Source organism: Microcaecilia unicolor, chromosome 7 (genome assembly GCF_901765095.1).
Source record: "Microcaecilia unicolor chromosome 7, aMicUni1.1, whole genome shotgun sequence".
Taxonomy (NCBI): Eukaryota; Metazoa; Chordata; class Amphibia; order Gymnophiona; family Siphonopidae; genus Microcaecilia; species Microcaecilia unicolor.
This window is the reverse complement of record NC_044037.1, coordinates 75122256-75138698: the sequence shown is the minus strand read 5'-3', so window position 1 is coordinate 75138698 and position 16443 is coordinate 75122256. Positions and strand designations below refer to the sequence as shown.

Here is a 16443-nt window from a genome sequence, read left to right as displayed (position 1 = left end):
TGTGCATCTGTTGTCAGCACCTTCTGGGGCTGAGGAATTTGGAACGGAAGTCCCACAGTCAAATTGGATCGAATTGTCCACCAAAGCAGAGACTGAACCAACTCTGGTACCACTTGGACATGTGAAGATGTGCCATGGGCATGACATGGACAGTGGAGGCCATGTGACCTAACAATCTCAACATCTTCCAAGCTGTGACCTGATGGCTGGCTCAGACCCGAGTGGCAAGAGCAACAACAGTTTCCACTCTCAGCAGAGGAAGAAATGCCCGCACCTGCTGCATATCTAACAGAGCTCCAATGAACTCCAATTACTGGACGGGATGGAGATGGGACTTGAGGCAGTTTAAAACAAATCCTAGTAGCTCTAACACCTGACTAGTTCTCCATCTGGACTCCTGAGCACCTTCCTTCAATATACTCTTTGCCAGCCAATCATCCAGATAGGGGAACACATGGACTCCCTGTCTGTGCAACGACGCTGTGACTGCTGCAAGACACTTGGTGAAAACCTTGCGAGCCGAAGCAAGGCCAAAAAGCAACACATGATACTGGAAGATGTGTTCCCAGCCAGAACTGAAGATACATTCTGATACTTCCAGGTCACAGGAAGTGAGTGTAAGATCCTTTAAGTCCAGGGAGCATAACCAATTCTTTTCCTGAATCATAAAGAGAAGGGTGCTGAGGAACACCATCCTGAACTTTTCTTTGACTAGGAATTTGCTCAGGGCCCTTAGGTCCAGGATGGGACACATCCCCCCTGCTTTCTTTAGCACAAGAAAGAACCTGGAATAGAATCCTTTCCCTTCTTCCCCTGGTGGAACGGGCTCGACCGCATGGGCCTTTAGAAGGACGGAGAGTTCCTCTGCAAGTAACTGCTTGTGCTGAGACCTGAAGTGAGACGTTCTCAATGGGCAATTTGGTGGTCTTTGACACCAATGCAGGGCATAACTGAGACGGATTATTTGAAGAACCCACCAGTCAGAAGTTACAAGGGGCCACCTTTCCTGGAAAAAATGTAGCCTCCCCCCAACTGGCAGATCATCTGGAATTGTCACTTTTACTGCGGCTATGCTCTGCTGGAACCAGTCAAAAGCTCATCCCTAGCTTCAACATGAGGAGCTCGATGCACACCCACTCCCAGTGTCCGAGTCAGGCCTAGCAGCCATATAGACCAATGCACCCAATGCTGGTGCAACTCTCAACGTCAATGCTGACGTCGAGGATTTGGACCTGACTCCAAAAAGTTATTCTCGCTGAACCTCTCTGGCCAGCTGGGTTCTTTTCCTCATATGAAGATACAGAGCTGGAAGGGATATGTTCAGGCCCCAAACACTGAAGACACCAAGAATGAGTGATTTTGCCAGTGATGGTCCTTTTGCACTGGGTACAGCATTTAAAGCCACTGGGAACCTTCGATGACATGGAAGGGAAAACAGCTGTGTCCAAATCAAATAGCTCGATGGTGCTAGAAAAAAAAAAAAAAAAAAAAGAGACAAAGCACCTGAAAAAATATAAGAAATGAAAAAAAGGTGCAAAAAAAGAAAAATCTCCCAGGGAAGGCACTATTTGCTTGCTAAAAGGTACTCACAAACTAGACAGTGTGAGGAGTTGCAGATATGCGTCCTCTCCTCACAATGGATGAGAAGAGATTGCTGGTCCCACCCTCTCATGGCGGATGGGAAGGTACTTGCCCATGCACAGTGGGGACACCGTGCATGCTATTAAAGCAAATTTAGCTTTTTAATCGTCTGCACTGGGTGATGTGGATGTCGTCACACATATGTGAGAATATGGCCTGCTTGTCCTCGGAGAATGCAGAGTGTACCCAGCTCTGGGGCTTTACTCTCACATTGTTATGTCTAAGGCAGGGGTTTCTCAACCCAGTCCTCAGGACACACCAAGCCAGTCTGGTTTTCACAATATCCACAATAATTATGTATGAGATAGATTTGCATACAATGGAGGCAGTGAATGCAAATCTAGCTCATGCATATTCATTGTGGATATCATGAAAACCTGACTTGCTGGGTGTGTCCCAAGGACTGGGTTGTGAACCCCTGGTCTAAGGATTCTCCCTTAGATTCTATATATGGTGCTCAAAATTGCTCATGCAAATTTGAACGCATCCTCAATTTGTGCATGCAATTTGAGTAATGAGCCAATTAGCACCAATAATTTTGTGCTTACAATTATTGCTGTTAATTGGCACTAATTTGTATCTACGCATGCATCTTGCTAAGTGCTATTCTTTAAAGGATGTGCGTGTATCTTTTAGCATGCAACTGAAAGGGGGAATGGCCATGAGAGGAGTACGGGCAGGTCAGGGGCATTCACTAAACATGCATGCATTATTATAGAAGTCAGGGGACCTGCACCTAATTTACACGTGAGGATTTACACCAGGTTTCAGTTGGGGTAAATCCTTAAGCCTAAAGTTGAGTGCGAATCCCAGCGCTACGTGCTATTCTATAAACAGCACCTAACTTGGACAGCAGTTTATAGGATAGCATTCAGCACTCATTTTTTTCAGCACCCAAATCTGGGAGCCACTTACAGAATCTAGCCCTTTCTCTGCCTATCTCAAGTTTTCTTGAGTAGAGAGGTGTGGTAGCCATGTTAGTCCTCTTTTAAAGGTAATCAATAGAAATAAAATAAAACATGGAAAAGAAAATAAGATGATACCTTTTTTATTGGACATAATACATTTCTTGATTAGCTTTCGAAGGTTGCCCTTCTTCGTCAGATCGGAAATAAGCAAATGTTAGTAGATGACAGATAAGTGAAACATCTGACACCCACCAGACAGGACTTAGCAAAGATTTGGGTTTTCTAGCCCATTATAAACCATAAAATTGTACTGCTTTGTCACCCTCCTGTCTCCATGCATATCTCCCTGTCCCTCACCTATCCACCCCCATCCTGTTAGACTGTCACTGAAATGCTTTGACGTTTCACTTTTATATACTGTCATCTACCAACATTTGCTTATTTCCGATCTGACGAAGAAGGGCAACCTTCGAAAGCTAATCAACAAATGTATTAAGTTATGTCCAATAAAAAAGGTATCATCTTATTTTCTTTTCCATGTTTTATCAAGTTTTCTTAAAACTCTGTTCCTGTTTTGAGCTCTGCAACATTTACTGGGAGGTTCTTTTCATGCGTCCACTACCTTTTCTGTGAAGAAATATTTCCTTGTGGTACTCTTCAGTATCCACTTTGAGCCACATATTTTGGTGAAAGCTTTATACCTTGGAAAAGTACACAGAGATCTCATTTCCAGTTCTGAAGACGTGGCATTATAAATAATTTTCTGCATTTAATATACACCATTCTAAATTTTTCCCCACAGGTAGTGAGATATACAGTCCAACATATACGATAAGTAACAGGGACAGCATGAGGCTAGAAGACACCATCCCTCCATATACAGGGCCATTCTGTGGTAGAGCTCGCGTTCATACAGACTTCATACCAAGCCCCTATGATAAGGATTCTCTCAAACTCAGGGTAAGTATTGAGTATGTGTCATATACACTGACCATGGCTCACAAGCTTCTGAGGAGGAGGAAGAATAGCTTTCTACCTTTAAAGCTAAATTTTTTAGGTGCTTACAACAAATCTTTGCAGGGTAGGTCACCTTAAAAGGGTCACAAGAACACTTTGGACTATGAGTCATAAATCTACATTGCCCAAGACAGCTCCAATGTAATAAAAATTATCCAAAACAACAGAGTCTGTGTGATGTAAGTAGAATAAGTCTCCCATTCTACCCCACATTGGAAGGGCCTTTGAAGTACTACACCTAGTTTTGCACACCACAGTGGCTGTGGACATTATGAAGAAAGTTCAGATAAGAAAGAGAAAATGACAAAAGGGCTAGTTAGTATGTCTGAAGATAAATAGTTGAAGGAGTTGCAGAAGGTTAGTTAGAAATGAGGCATATTAGTGACTGGGATAATCCCAAACAAAACAGAAATACCCCAGTGTTTTATTGTTCCATCACTCTGGCTAGAGGTGATTAATAAACATAAATCAATAAAATTAATCTAGTGAAGGGAACAATTAAGGGTAGTTTTCAGCTACAAAGAGGGGGTAGGCACTTGTGCACTGACAGGCTTAATTAGCAGCGGGGAGATTTATGATGGGCAAGTGGAAGAATTTCAAGATTTCAAGTATAGTTGGATACTGGCACTAGTTACTGTTGCCTGTGCTGGTAGAATGTCTATTATTAGAGGTTTTTAGGGGCAGGCTAAGCAAACATCCACCCCTAATATACACGGCATAGTGGATCTTGTTTGAAGGGAGCATGAGGATCAGATGACCTCTTCATCCCTTTCAGCACTGTCTTGTCATGATTCTGTACAGCTAGAGCAGTGGTTCTCAACCAGACCTTGGGACACACCCAGTCAGTCAGGTTTTCATGACATCCACAATGAATATGCATGAGTTAGATTTGCATACAATGGAAGCAGTGCGTGCAAATCTATCTCATACATAGTCATTGTGGATATTGTGAAAACCAGACTGGCTTGATGTGTCCCAAGGACTGGGTTGAGAACCCCTGACCTAGAGTCATGACTGTTGCCTATTCCTCCCAATATGACACTTTAAGGACACAAATGTGTCAAATCTATTCAAGAATTGACTTTGCCAATGACTCTATGGTTTTGTCCAATGGAAAATCTCCTTGGGGTTTAAGTAAAACTTTTGTATTTAAGAGCACAGAAATTTATCTACCAATCCTTGTAGGCTGTTCAGTGGCAGAGTTAAAGAACAATAGATGGCAATCTCCATTGAAATGCACTGGGGGAAAGGGAGTTTTTGAGAGGGAGCAAGTAGAAAATGACACATTTTCTGTCCAAGCATGAAGACAATTGCAGAGGAAGTTTGTATGTCAGAAAAACTGTCATGCAGCAGTATGTTGAAATATAAAGACTATATTTGGCACTTTAAAAGTGCAGCCCTAATTGTTAATTATGATTGCTGCACTAGTGGTGTAATCAGAAACCAGGTCTCTTGCATTCCTAAACGTTAGCTCCAGCAACTGGGTTACAAAATATCTGCCCCTGCTGGTGTTATTATCCATTCTTACCTCCATTGTGCACCAAGTGATAAAGAACACCCATGCACTGTGTATATGTACACTAGGAGACCACCAGTTCCTGCTCGTCCTGGCACAAAATTCAGTCTGGCTCAAACCATGTTTTGCTAGGGGATACCAGCTAGACTGCTATGTCTTTTTTAATGAGGAAAAGATTCTCCAACTCTGGATAACCAAAAGACCTGGATGATGTCTTATTCCGGGCTTGTGCCCTTAAATCATCCTTAATTTTTTTTTATTCCATTGCAAAGTATTCTGGTATAGTCCTGTTGTATAAATTGAAATAAAACTACAATTCTAATAATGCATTGGTATAGGGGCTTTAAAAAAACAGAGTATTATGTAGCCCATTGTAGCCCATTTGGACAATATTGTCTGAGAGTAAGGATAATACTGCTTTGTCCACAAATTTTAAATGTTTACTGAAAAGGTTGCAAACAATTCAAATTTGGCAAAGAAGGTGATTTTTTTCTCTAAGAATGGATGAAGCTGTGATCCAATTTCTATAAAATTACATTGACTTCCAGTTCTACAGTAGCAAGATTTCATTTTATAATATATACAATGGTATTTCAGACACTACATGGAAATACTCCTTCTTATGGGGTAGGTTCTTTTCCTTTACTAAGTAGACAACTCATGAGAGGGCAAATCTTTTTATTATTTCCCTCAGTAAAGCTGGTTAAGTATTTTAAACAGCTTCACGTCCATATCAAGCTGCTTCATTATGAAATACTCTTCCATCATCTGTTCGTTCTTTAACTCATTATTTACTGTTTTGCAAACAACTTAAGACTATTCTGTTTAAAAAATATACGAGATGATCTATTATTATGTTGCAATCCTGACTTTGTACATTCCCAGTTGCCTGTTCTAATAGTCTTTTTCTTTATGTAATCTGCATTGAACTGTGAAGCACATGGCGGAATAGAAGACAAATATAATATATTGAATGCTTGTTGGAATGCTGTGTCTCACTAGAAAGTATGAGGAGGCTGCTGTGATTAAGAGGCAGAGATCCTTTAGATTTGTATTGCCAAAATGCTAAGGTATGATTGTGAATGAAATCTCAGTTTATTTGTAATATAGGACAATGTTTGTGGAACCTCGGGTTGTTGGGGGTTCCATTGTTTATGTTTTTTTTGTTAATAAAGAGATTGAACTATAGAGATTGAACTAAAAAAAACAGCAGAATTAAGATATACCTTGGCTTTTAGTACCACTTGGTACATAACTGGAAGGTTCGATAATGCACTGCAGGCCTTGAAAGTATTGCTCATCATTGCACCATGCTTTTTGACTGAACAGAAAGGCGACATCATCGATATCATAGAGAAGCCTGTGGTGGGCACGTGGACAGGGATGTTAAACAATAAGGTGGGATCATTCAAGTTCATCTATGTAGACATCCTGCCTGAGGAGAGAGAACGCCCCAAAAAGTCCCGGGTGCAAGGCAGGAACAAGCGACCAAAGGCCAAGACGTTACAGGAACTTTTGGAGCGTATCAGCTTGCAGGTGAGCCCCAAACCCAATATGGCAGTGACTGGGCACGGTATTCTGTACAAACAGGTCAACTGCTAAGCTCATTTCGGGATTCAAGACCGTAAACTTATAATTCATCAATTGATGCTATAGAGTTAACCCTCTTCATTTCATGCCTCTGTTATAGTCACCTTCTAGCCAATATTCAGCATGAGGTTAACTGCCCAGGAATGACCACCAACTGGTTAATTAGCTTGTCGGCGGTTGACCAGTTATTTTCACTGAAAATGACCGGTTAGCGCCAAAGTGCAAGCCGATGGGAGCATTCTGGGGGTATTTCAGGGACAGAGTCCAGTTAGCCTCCAATCTTCAGAACTAACCGGCCAATGTTAGCGCATAAATAAGACCGCTTAAATAGAATTCCTATCTTTATGCGCTAACAAATGGACGGTTAGCTCTGAATATTGAGTTAACTGGGCACACGCTAACCAGCTATAAAACAAAAACAGAGCTATGGCCCAGGCTTGAATATCCGTGTTCAACACCAGCAGCAGATATTAACTACCCACACCGGCTAAAGATCAGGGGCTTATCACCCAGTGGCTTTCATGTACAGATTTTTTGGTTCTGACTTCATCTCATCACTGTAATAATAAACTGCTGACAGGCTAGCTGAAAGGAGTGATGAAGCATAGTCTGATGCAGTAGACATTTGACCCCATTGCCTCTCTAATAAAAATAAGATCACACCTTATCTAGATGTAATGGAGTAAAAGCAGTACTGGCTTGATCGGCATCAGCTGTAACCTTGTCTTTTTCTTCTCTGACCCTCATAGGAGCACACATCTACCTTCTTAGTAAATGGGTACCAGACCTTAGAAGACTTCAAAGAGTTAACTACAACTCATCTGAATGAGCTGAACATCACAGACCCACAGCAACGAGCCAAGCTCCTCACTGCAGCTGAACTACTGTTAGATTATGACAGTAAGAGCCAAACCAATCCCTTTCTTTCCTCTTTCCCCTCCATGTCATGTGAGATCCTGAGTCAGACCCTGGAAAACCATCTAGTACAGGAAGCCAAACTTCATTTCATAATAAAGGTATCCGTGTTCACTCAGCCACGCAACCTGAGACAGCTAATGACTGACTGGTTTGCAATCTACAATGCCAAGCTGGATGCCTGAGTTTAATTACCAACAATGTTATATCTAATACAAAAAAATCTAAAACTATATAATACTGATAAAAAGTTGGAGGCGCTCTCAAACTTTTGAGCCGCTAATGCAGCCCTATATGTACAGATGCTATTTAGACTCCCTAGATAACCACTGAGCAACCTCCACTAACTCGTAGAAAGTGGCACTAATGCTGTAGAGAAAAGAAACACAGTATTCAAATTTGGGAATATTACTGGCACAGATTCCACCTGAGATTAAAAGATGTAGGAAGTGCAGCAGACAGTTAAGCTAAGTGGTCTCATACGATTTTGTGAGTTAGGCTGGTGACACTGTTGTAATGTGTTTTTCATTCTGTGGACATGGTTTTGCAGTGAAAATAGTTATGAATTGAGTGTTACTGGACTGGACTATTGAGTGGAGGAGTGGCCTAGTGGTTAGGGTGGTGGACTTTGGTCCTGGAGAACTGAGTTTGATTCCCACTTCAGGCACAGGCAGCTCCTTGTGACTCTGGGCAAGTCACTTAACCCTCCATTGCCCCAGGTACAAATAAGTACCCGTATACAATATGTAAGCTGCATTGAGCCTGCCATGAGTGGGAAAGCGTGGGGTACAAATATAACAAAAAAAATTTGGTAATTGGTTAAGATGGCTGAGGGGAGTTATGATAGAGGTCTATAAAATAATGAGTGGAGTGGAATGGGTAGACATGAATCATTTGTTTATTCTTTCCAAAAATACTAGGACTAGGTGACATGCGATGAAGCTACAAAGCAGTTAATTTAAAACGAATCGGATAAAACTTTTCTTCACTCAATGTGCCCACACATTTCTTAATCTACATTTCCCCAGCTGTAAAGGATTAAAATACAAACTAACACAAGCGAACAGCTTTTCATACATGAGCACACAACTGTGGAATGCACTACCAACAAAACTGAAAACAATTAACAAAATAACTAACTTTTGCAAATCTCTAAAAACCTCTCTCTTCAACCAGGCCTACCATGAGAATCCATAACTTAACTATTACACTTCACCACCCCACCCTGACTCTAAACGACATCTTTCTTTAAAGGTTGGCCTAGTTCTTCTCTGTCATCCTTGATCTCCTTGTAATACCAGTTGTATCTTTTACCCTGTAATGGCGATGCCATCACAGATCTTTGTAAGCCACATTGAGCCTGCAAATAGGTGGGAAAATGTGGAATACAAGTGCAATAAATAAATAAATAAATAATTAAACTCTAGAATTCGTTGCCAGAGAATGGTAAAGGCAGTTAGCTTAGCAGAGTTTTAAAAAGGTTTGGACGGCTTCCTAAAGGAAAAGTCCATAGACCATTATTAAAATGGACTTGAGGAAAATCCACTGCTTATTTCTGGGATAGGCAGCATAAAAATGTTTTGTACTTTTTGAGGATCTTGCCAGGTATTTGTGACCTGGATTGGCCACTGTTGGAAACAAGATGCTGGGTTTGATGGACCTTTGGTCTATCCCAGTATGGAAATACTTATGTACTTATATATGTTACAGTAGTCCTACACTTCAGGCATGCTTGGGGGACCAAAGAAACCAGAGCAGCATGGCAAGGGTGAGAGGCAAGCAGAGGCAGAGCAGGATCTAAAATCGTAGAGCAGGCAGCTAAAAATAGGCAGATCAGATAAAACAAGTGATCCAGAGTGGCTGCCATCTTCTATATTACCATGTGATCTAATTTTTACTCAAAATGTACTATATTGTTAGTAAGCAACACAATGACTCCTGAAGTATTCTTCTGCATCTTAAAGCTGGAAGCAGTTAATATTAGGGCACCAAGGACGATAGATTTTGAGCATGGGTAGGTGTAATGGATAGTTGTGGCATGATCTCCATACCATAATTTTGTACCCTTGATACTTACATGGAAAACAGATACTCAGAACATATCCGGAAATTAAAGTGATTTTTTACGTGACCAAACCTGAAACACGTTCAAAAGCAGATAGACAACAAAAACTAAATTAATTTTTATAAATAAAAACAAACTGTAAACCATTGTTTTAAATTGCATTAATAAATGCAGAACTTTGTTTGCAGGAGACTCACACAAAACCTGCAATGCTGTAGATTTAGCTGAAGTCATAACCAGGGCCACAGAGAGAAAGAGCCGGGTCCTGGCTGCCACCACAGCCCCCCCCCCCCCCCCCCCACCCAATTTGGGCTGCTGCTACCCCCATCCCACCTTACTTTCCTGTGTCTGCTCCTCCCTCGGTCTGTCAGTCTCCTGCTCCTGTGTGCCGGGACCCGGGTTATCGCGTTAACACAATCGCCTGGGTCCCAACGCACAGGAGCAGGAAAGAAACAGACTGAGGGAGAAGAACCTTGTGCCTTGCTGGTGCTGGTGCTGGTGCTGGTGCTGGTGCTGGGTCCCCACTTGGAAGCAAGGTCTGGGGAATCTTGCCCCCCTCTCTGTAGCCTTGGTCATAACTGCCCAGCGAATTAGTTTCTCTAGAAAGACTGCAGTAGTCCTGCCGTTTTAGCCCAACTACATTCTAATACATTAAATATTGCTATACAATGAATGAAGCAGAAATGCAACTGGCTGCAATGTATTGGGATACAAGTTTTTAAAAAAATAAAAGCAGAAAGACAAAACTCTCTCCATGCACCATTGCTTACCAGTTCTGTATGGCACGATAGAATGGATTTCTCCTGTGCATGATTTGGCTTTGAGTATTTCATAGTGATAGAAAACCAACCCAATAAGAGGGAAAATTTATAAAACATGCCAGAAATTAGGCACCCTTTACAGATCATCATCTTAAAAAACTCTGGGCATCAGCATCAGTGGCGTAGCTATGTGGGGCCTGGGGGGCCTGGGCCCCCGTAGATTTGGCCCTGGACCCCCTGCCGATGACCCGCCCAATCCCCCTCCCGCCGCCAACCCGCCGTCACCTGCCTTTGCTGGTACAACGTGCAGGATGTCAGAAACAGAAGGGAGCCTTTTGCGAGAAGAAGAGGACCTCAGCTGGCGGGGGTTGGGGTCCCCCGCCAGCAAAGGTAGGCGACGGCGGGTTGGCGGCGGGAGGGGGGGGGTCAAATTCGGCAATGGGGGGGTTGGCGGCAGGGGGGTCGGTGGCACGGGGGGGGCTAAAATGTGCCCCCTCACCTCGGACTCTGGACCCCCCTCCCGCCGAAGTCTGGCTACGCCCCTGATTTCAGCATTTACACCTGCCAATGCTGGCACCAAATTTATAGCAGGGGGATGCCCTTGTTCCATCCATGCCTCTTTTGAATTTAGGCAAGTTATAGAATAGTACGCAGGGCAGATCCATGCACAAACCTGAATGACCGCCAATGAACAGCAGTTATTGATTGTTAAACAGCTCATTAACTCATTAGTTTACATGCCGATCTCTGATCAGCACCCAAATTTGCACGACCTATATAGAATCTGGGGGTAAACTTATTTCTGAGATCCTTGGCCACATCATCTTTATCAGTCAAAGATATCACATCCTCTAGATCTCTGGTATTTTTAGTATTCATATTCAGCATTTTGCTGTTGTCATAAATATTATCCAGCCCCATTAACCTCTGTATAATGCATTTGGAAATGGAGAACCTGGTTTCTCACCCTATTTCACTCTGCTTGCTCCTTTTAGCTGGGAGTGAAACTGAAGAGGGAAGAAACAGCAGTTCTGAGCCACAACCTTCAATGATGAACCCCAATGTGGACATTCCTCGGGACTCTGGATGCTACGAGGGCTCAGAAAGCCTGGAGAATGGGCGGGAGGACCCCGACATGAGCAGCACTGAGGAGCACTTTCACAGCTTATCTCTTGAAGAGTCTGCCTGACTGGTATACACGGACACCACTGTCCTCTGGCAAAGGCAGATGTTTCTCTTTGTTTCAGAGCTCTCTGGTTATAGTTACAGGGGAACTGAATGGAAATTTGGAGACCACTTGGGGACCTAACCTGCTGTCCCTGCATGTGCCCTAAAGAAGTCCTTCCTTCCCTTGCAGCATTGATAACCTCTTAGAGTAGACTTGGATCAGTGATACAAAATGACTATAATGGCCTGGACAGGTTCCCGAAAGATATACAAACTCTCCCTAAATAGGCCTGGATAGGTTCCAGATAGATATACAAATTCTTCCTTAATTAAATAATAATAATAATAATTGTGTTATGCCACAGTAATTACCAATAACTTCTTATCGGATAATATTATTTTACACCGTGGCACCAGAAAAGGCTGCCCTCTTTCCCCGTACCTATTTAATATGGCACTTGAACCACTGCTAATTGCAATTCGGTCTCATGTCTACATTAAAGGAGTTGTTTATAAGAGCTTAGAGATCAAATGATTGGCATATGCAGATGATGTTTTACTTTATATATCGGATCAATACAACTCTACTCCTACTTTGATAGAGTTAATATCTCGCTTCTCACAATTTTCAGGCTACAAAATTAATCAGCAAAGGACAGAGCTATTGCCTCTCAATAAATTTGCACTACCAAACATAGCTGAATCCTTTAAATTAAATATCTGGGGGTAAATCTTTTTACGGCGTACACAGACACTATTCAACATAATGCTGATTTAATTCTCAAAACACTTAAATCTCTTCTGCATACATGGCACCCATTAAATTTGTCCTGGTGGGGCTGGCTTGAAACTATTAAAATGATGATCTCTCCTAAAATCAACTATAGTCTGAGCATGATTCCAATTCTCTTTTCCTCCGCATTTTATCAACAGATAGACAAAATGTTATCTTCCTTTCTATGGTTCTCCAAGCACCCAAAAATTGCTTTGAGAAAACTTAAATGCACTAGGGAGTCAGGTGGAGTTTTGTTTCCAGATTTTCTTACTTACCGTAAGTCCTATATTTCCCAGCAAGAGTGCAGATGGTTATCCAAAAACTCTGACTACACTCCTATATGGCTACAACTGGAAGAGGCTACGATGGTCCCTTTCACTTTACCGCTTCTTCTTACCTCCACCTCATTTCCATCGAACAAAATAGACCAAATCATAGTCTCCACAGTCAAATGTTTATCAGAGCTAGATAAACGTCAAACCATTCCCTTCAGTATGTCTATGCATATGTCACTTTGGTATAACCCACACATTTTAATAAATAAGGCTCCATTCTTCTGGAAAGAGTGGATAGATAAGGGAGTTTTCTGTGTATCGGACATTGTAAATGCAGATAATAGTCTCGGGTCTTTCTCTGAACTAACTTTTAAATATTCTCTGTCTCAATCTAGATATTTCCAATGGTTGCAACTCTCACATAGTGTTAAGACATTCATTAAGTCAACATCACTGTCACCTCAGCAGCCATCTTTATATGCTAATGCACAAGCATTGGTATTGAAGGGGCATATGGCTTCTTCTATATATAAAACTTTTGTCAATGTAGAATATAATTTTAATATTGTCCTCCAAAAAATTGGCAACTTGACACTGGCTGTGTTTTAAGCGGAGAAATGTGGTCTCACTTCTGGTCAAGGGTGGTGAGACCTCTCTCCTCCGCAACAGTTTTACAATCAATGTTCTTTCTATATCATAAAACAAACTGGACTCCTAGGAAATTTGCTGCTGCTGGTTTGAGTCCATCAGAAAAATGTTGGCATTGCACACAGCAGGTGGGTACTCTCCTCCATATGATGTATGAATGTCAAGTGATTAATAACTTTCTGGAGAGAAGTTTGGAGCATCATACAAAAGATTCTACCTATTGGTGAAGACTTGTCTTATTCTATCAAAATTTTTAAGTCTGCTTATACATCTTTTGACTTATCAACGTCACAAACAAAGTTATTAGACATCCTTCTCACCATTGCTCAAAGACATATTTTACAAAATTGGAAATCTGCACAGCTATTGAATATTCACTTTTGGTGGAATACAGTTCTGCAGCATCAGAAATTTGAGTTTGCCATGACAGAGAAGTTTCGAACAACAATCTCTACGAAAAACGTCTGGTCGCCGGTGGAGAACTACCTTCAATCTTGTCAGATTTAATATTGGTCCTATGAAAGAAACTTATGTATCAGACACCTGGACATTTTTCTCTCCTATTTCCCTTCCCCCCTTATTTTCCTTTTGTTCCTTAATCCATTTATTTGCTGTCCCTTGTTACTGTTATATATGGAAAACCAATAAAATATTTTGAAAAAAAAAAAGATTGGATCTATAAGTGACCTTTCCCAATAAACACATTCCTAATTTGTTGTACAGGAATTTGCTCTTACAACTGTATTTAAGCATCCACATACTGTTTTTTCTTGGATTTTTACATATTTTTGTTACTAGTGAGTTTCATGTTTGTGATAAGCACTGAAGACTGATACCTTGTCGAACATACTATATTGATGAATAAATTGGTAAGGTTAGGCCTAGGAGGTGCAATATTAAATGGTTAGAGCTACAACGGTGGTTTTAATGGAGAAATCGCTTTAGATTGTAAGCTCTTTTGAGCAGGGACTGTCTTTTCTTCATGTTCAATTGTGAAGCGCTGCGTACGACTGGTAGCGCTATAGAAATGATTTGTAGTAGTAGAAATGTGAACTGCCAACAGGGCCCAACTCCATCCCCAGTTTTATTTAATATTTTTTGTTAGGGATTTGGGCTTTTTTTTTAAATTCAAGAGCAGATTGTTTTGTATATAAAATCTGAATTAAACACAACGGAAGCATGAAAATTCCATCATGCCCACAATCCTCACCATCTCTCCAAAACTCCAAGCAATTGCTCAAGGATGAAAATGTCAGCATATGCAGCGAGAGAACCAGGTGTCTTTAAAAGAAAAGAAGGCAAGATAGGGCATTAACAGAGAATGCAAAAACAGCTCAGCAAGTTGAGGGGAGGGTAGTATACAACTTTCAGATATTTCTTTTTGGATTACTGTATCAGCTGCCCTCTGCTTCCTTACAGGATAGTTATGAAATCAACCTGGGCAATTACCTCAGGTTAATTCCCATTGCCACAAGAATGTTCACTCAAGAGACGGTCAATTAAAGTTCAGGGCCCCAATGTTCACAACTCCAGCACTATTCCAAATAGCATCATAAAAATACCGTCAGAACAAACGCCCTAATGCTCACTACTAATGAGATGTAAATATAGGCACTGTCATAGAACTGAGCAGTAGGGAGTGTGGCAAGAGGATTGTGCTTGGCACATGCACAGAAGAGTACTGTGGTAAGATTGTCTCCTGTGCACGTGCGCTGAGTAAAACCTGAACATGAAGCACACATTGGCGTCTGTTTTCTGCAGCCTAAATATAAGCATTTTTAATTTTTTTTTTTTTTAGCTTGGACACATATTTAGATGAAGGAAACAGACGCCTATGTGTGCTTTCACGTGGAGCTGCTGTTTCTCACAACCAGCACTTAAGGGGTCACACAGGCTTTTTCCTACTTCCAGTGGCGTAGGAAGGGTGAGGCGGTCCACCCCGGGTGCACGCTGCTGGAGGGTGCAGAGAGCAGCTGCGCGCACCTGTCTGCTCCGCTGGTTCCCTGCTCCCTCTGCCCTGGAGCGGGTTACTTCCTGTTCCAGGGCAGAGGGAGCCAGTGGAGCCAACAGGCGCACGGCTGCTCTCTGCACCCTCCAGCAGCCAAGAATGCACCCCAGAGGGGGGCGGCTTGATGCGCCAGGGAGGGGAGTGTCATTGTGCCGGGGGGGGTGTCATGCTGCACCATGGCGGGACGGACGCCGCTGCACCCGGGAGGGGGGGTGCACAGCGGCAATTCGACCTAAGATCGCCACTGCCTACTTCCAAGAGCAATCAAACCCATCAGATTTTGCAGAAAGAAGCATGAGACTCATGGGAAATCCTCTCTTCCAAAACCCTAATGCCTGCCCCGACCTGGCATTATTTTTTACAGCAATAATGCTGTTTTTTTTCAGACGCTCTTTTCTGAGCACTGGGGAGGAATACAAAATGACCTCGTTAACATGAGCTTGACTACATTTGTATGCAATCTGCTCTAGTGCCTAGCATGGTCGTTTCCTTTGCTAGCCCCCTTTGAACATTCTGCACAGGTAAATTCGGGTGCTACTATAGTGCCCGTGTTTATTTTTGAGCATCAGGGCTCAGGTTTGGTACTGTAAGTCAAGAAACCATTCATAGAAAAACAGATAGTATTTGATCACCTTTAAACATGTACATAGCACTTACTGAGAAAGATCTATTACTGTATTACTGGTGCACTGCAGACCTAAATAAACTATTTTGTCTAATTTGCAGTGTCTTGTTTCATTATTTGATTCCCAAGATTCTTTCTATTGTTTATTGAGCCTGACATCAGTGCTGGGCAAAATGGTAGAGACTATAAAGAACAAAATTACTGAGCATATTCAAAAGCATGGATTAATGAGACAAAGTCAACATGGATTTAGTGAAGGGAAATCTTGCCTCACCAATCTATTACATTTCCATGAAGAGGTGAACAAACATGTGGGTAAAGGTGAGCCAGTTGATATTGTGTATTTGAATTTTCAAAAGGCATTTGACAAAGAACCTCATGAAAGACTCCAGAGGAAATTGGAAAGTCATGGGACAGAAGGTAGTGTCCTATTGTGGATTACAAACTGGTTAAAAGATGGAAAACAGAGAATAGGGTTAAATGTTTAGTATTCTCAATGGAGAAGGGTAGTTAGTGGGGTTAGTGCTGTGCT

At 41.9% G+C, this 16443-nt stretch overlaps 1 protein-coding gene across 2 annotated transcripts in view; it reads left to right on the top strand.

Moving 5' to 3' along the window:
- Nucleotides 1-16443, top strand: part of SASH3 (SAM and SH3 domain containing 3) — a 74388-nt gene that overhangs the window by 47023 nt on the left and 10922 nt on the right. The window contains exons 5-8 of one of the 2 annotated variants that reach the window (XR_003942886.1): nucleotides 3352-3509; nucleotides 6412-6618; nucleotides 7422-7572; nucleotides 11409-11944. Coding sequence is in view for 1 of the 2 variants with exons in the window: in XM_030210249.1 (XP_030066109.1) it covers nucleotides 3352-3509; nucleotides 6412-6618; nucleotides 7422-7572; nucleotides 11409-11602 (710 nt within the window). In the remaining variant the exon portion in view is untranslated. Of the gene's footprint in view, nucleotides 1-3351; nucleotides 3510-6411; nucleotides 6619-7421; nucleotides 7573-11408; nucleotides 15178-16443 lie in introns of those variants that run through there. The other variant, XM_030210249.1, reaches the window with a different exon arrangement.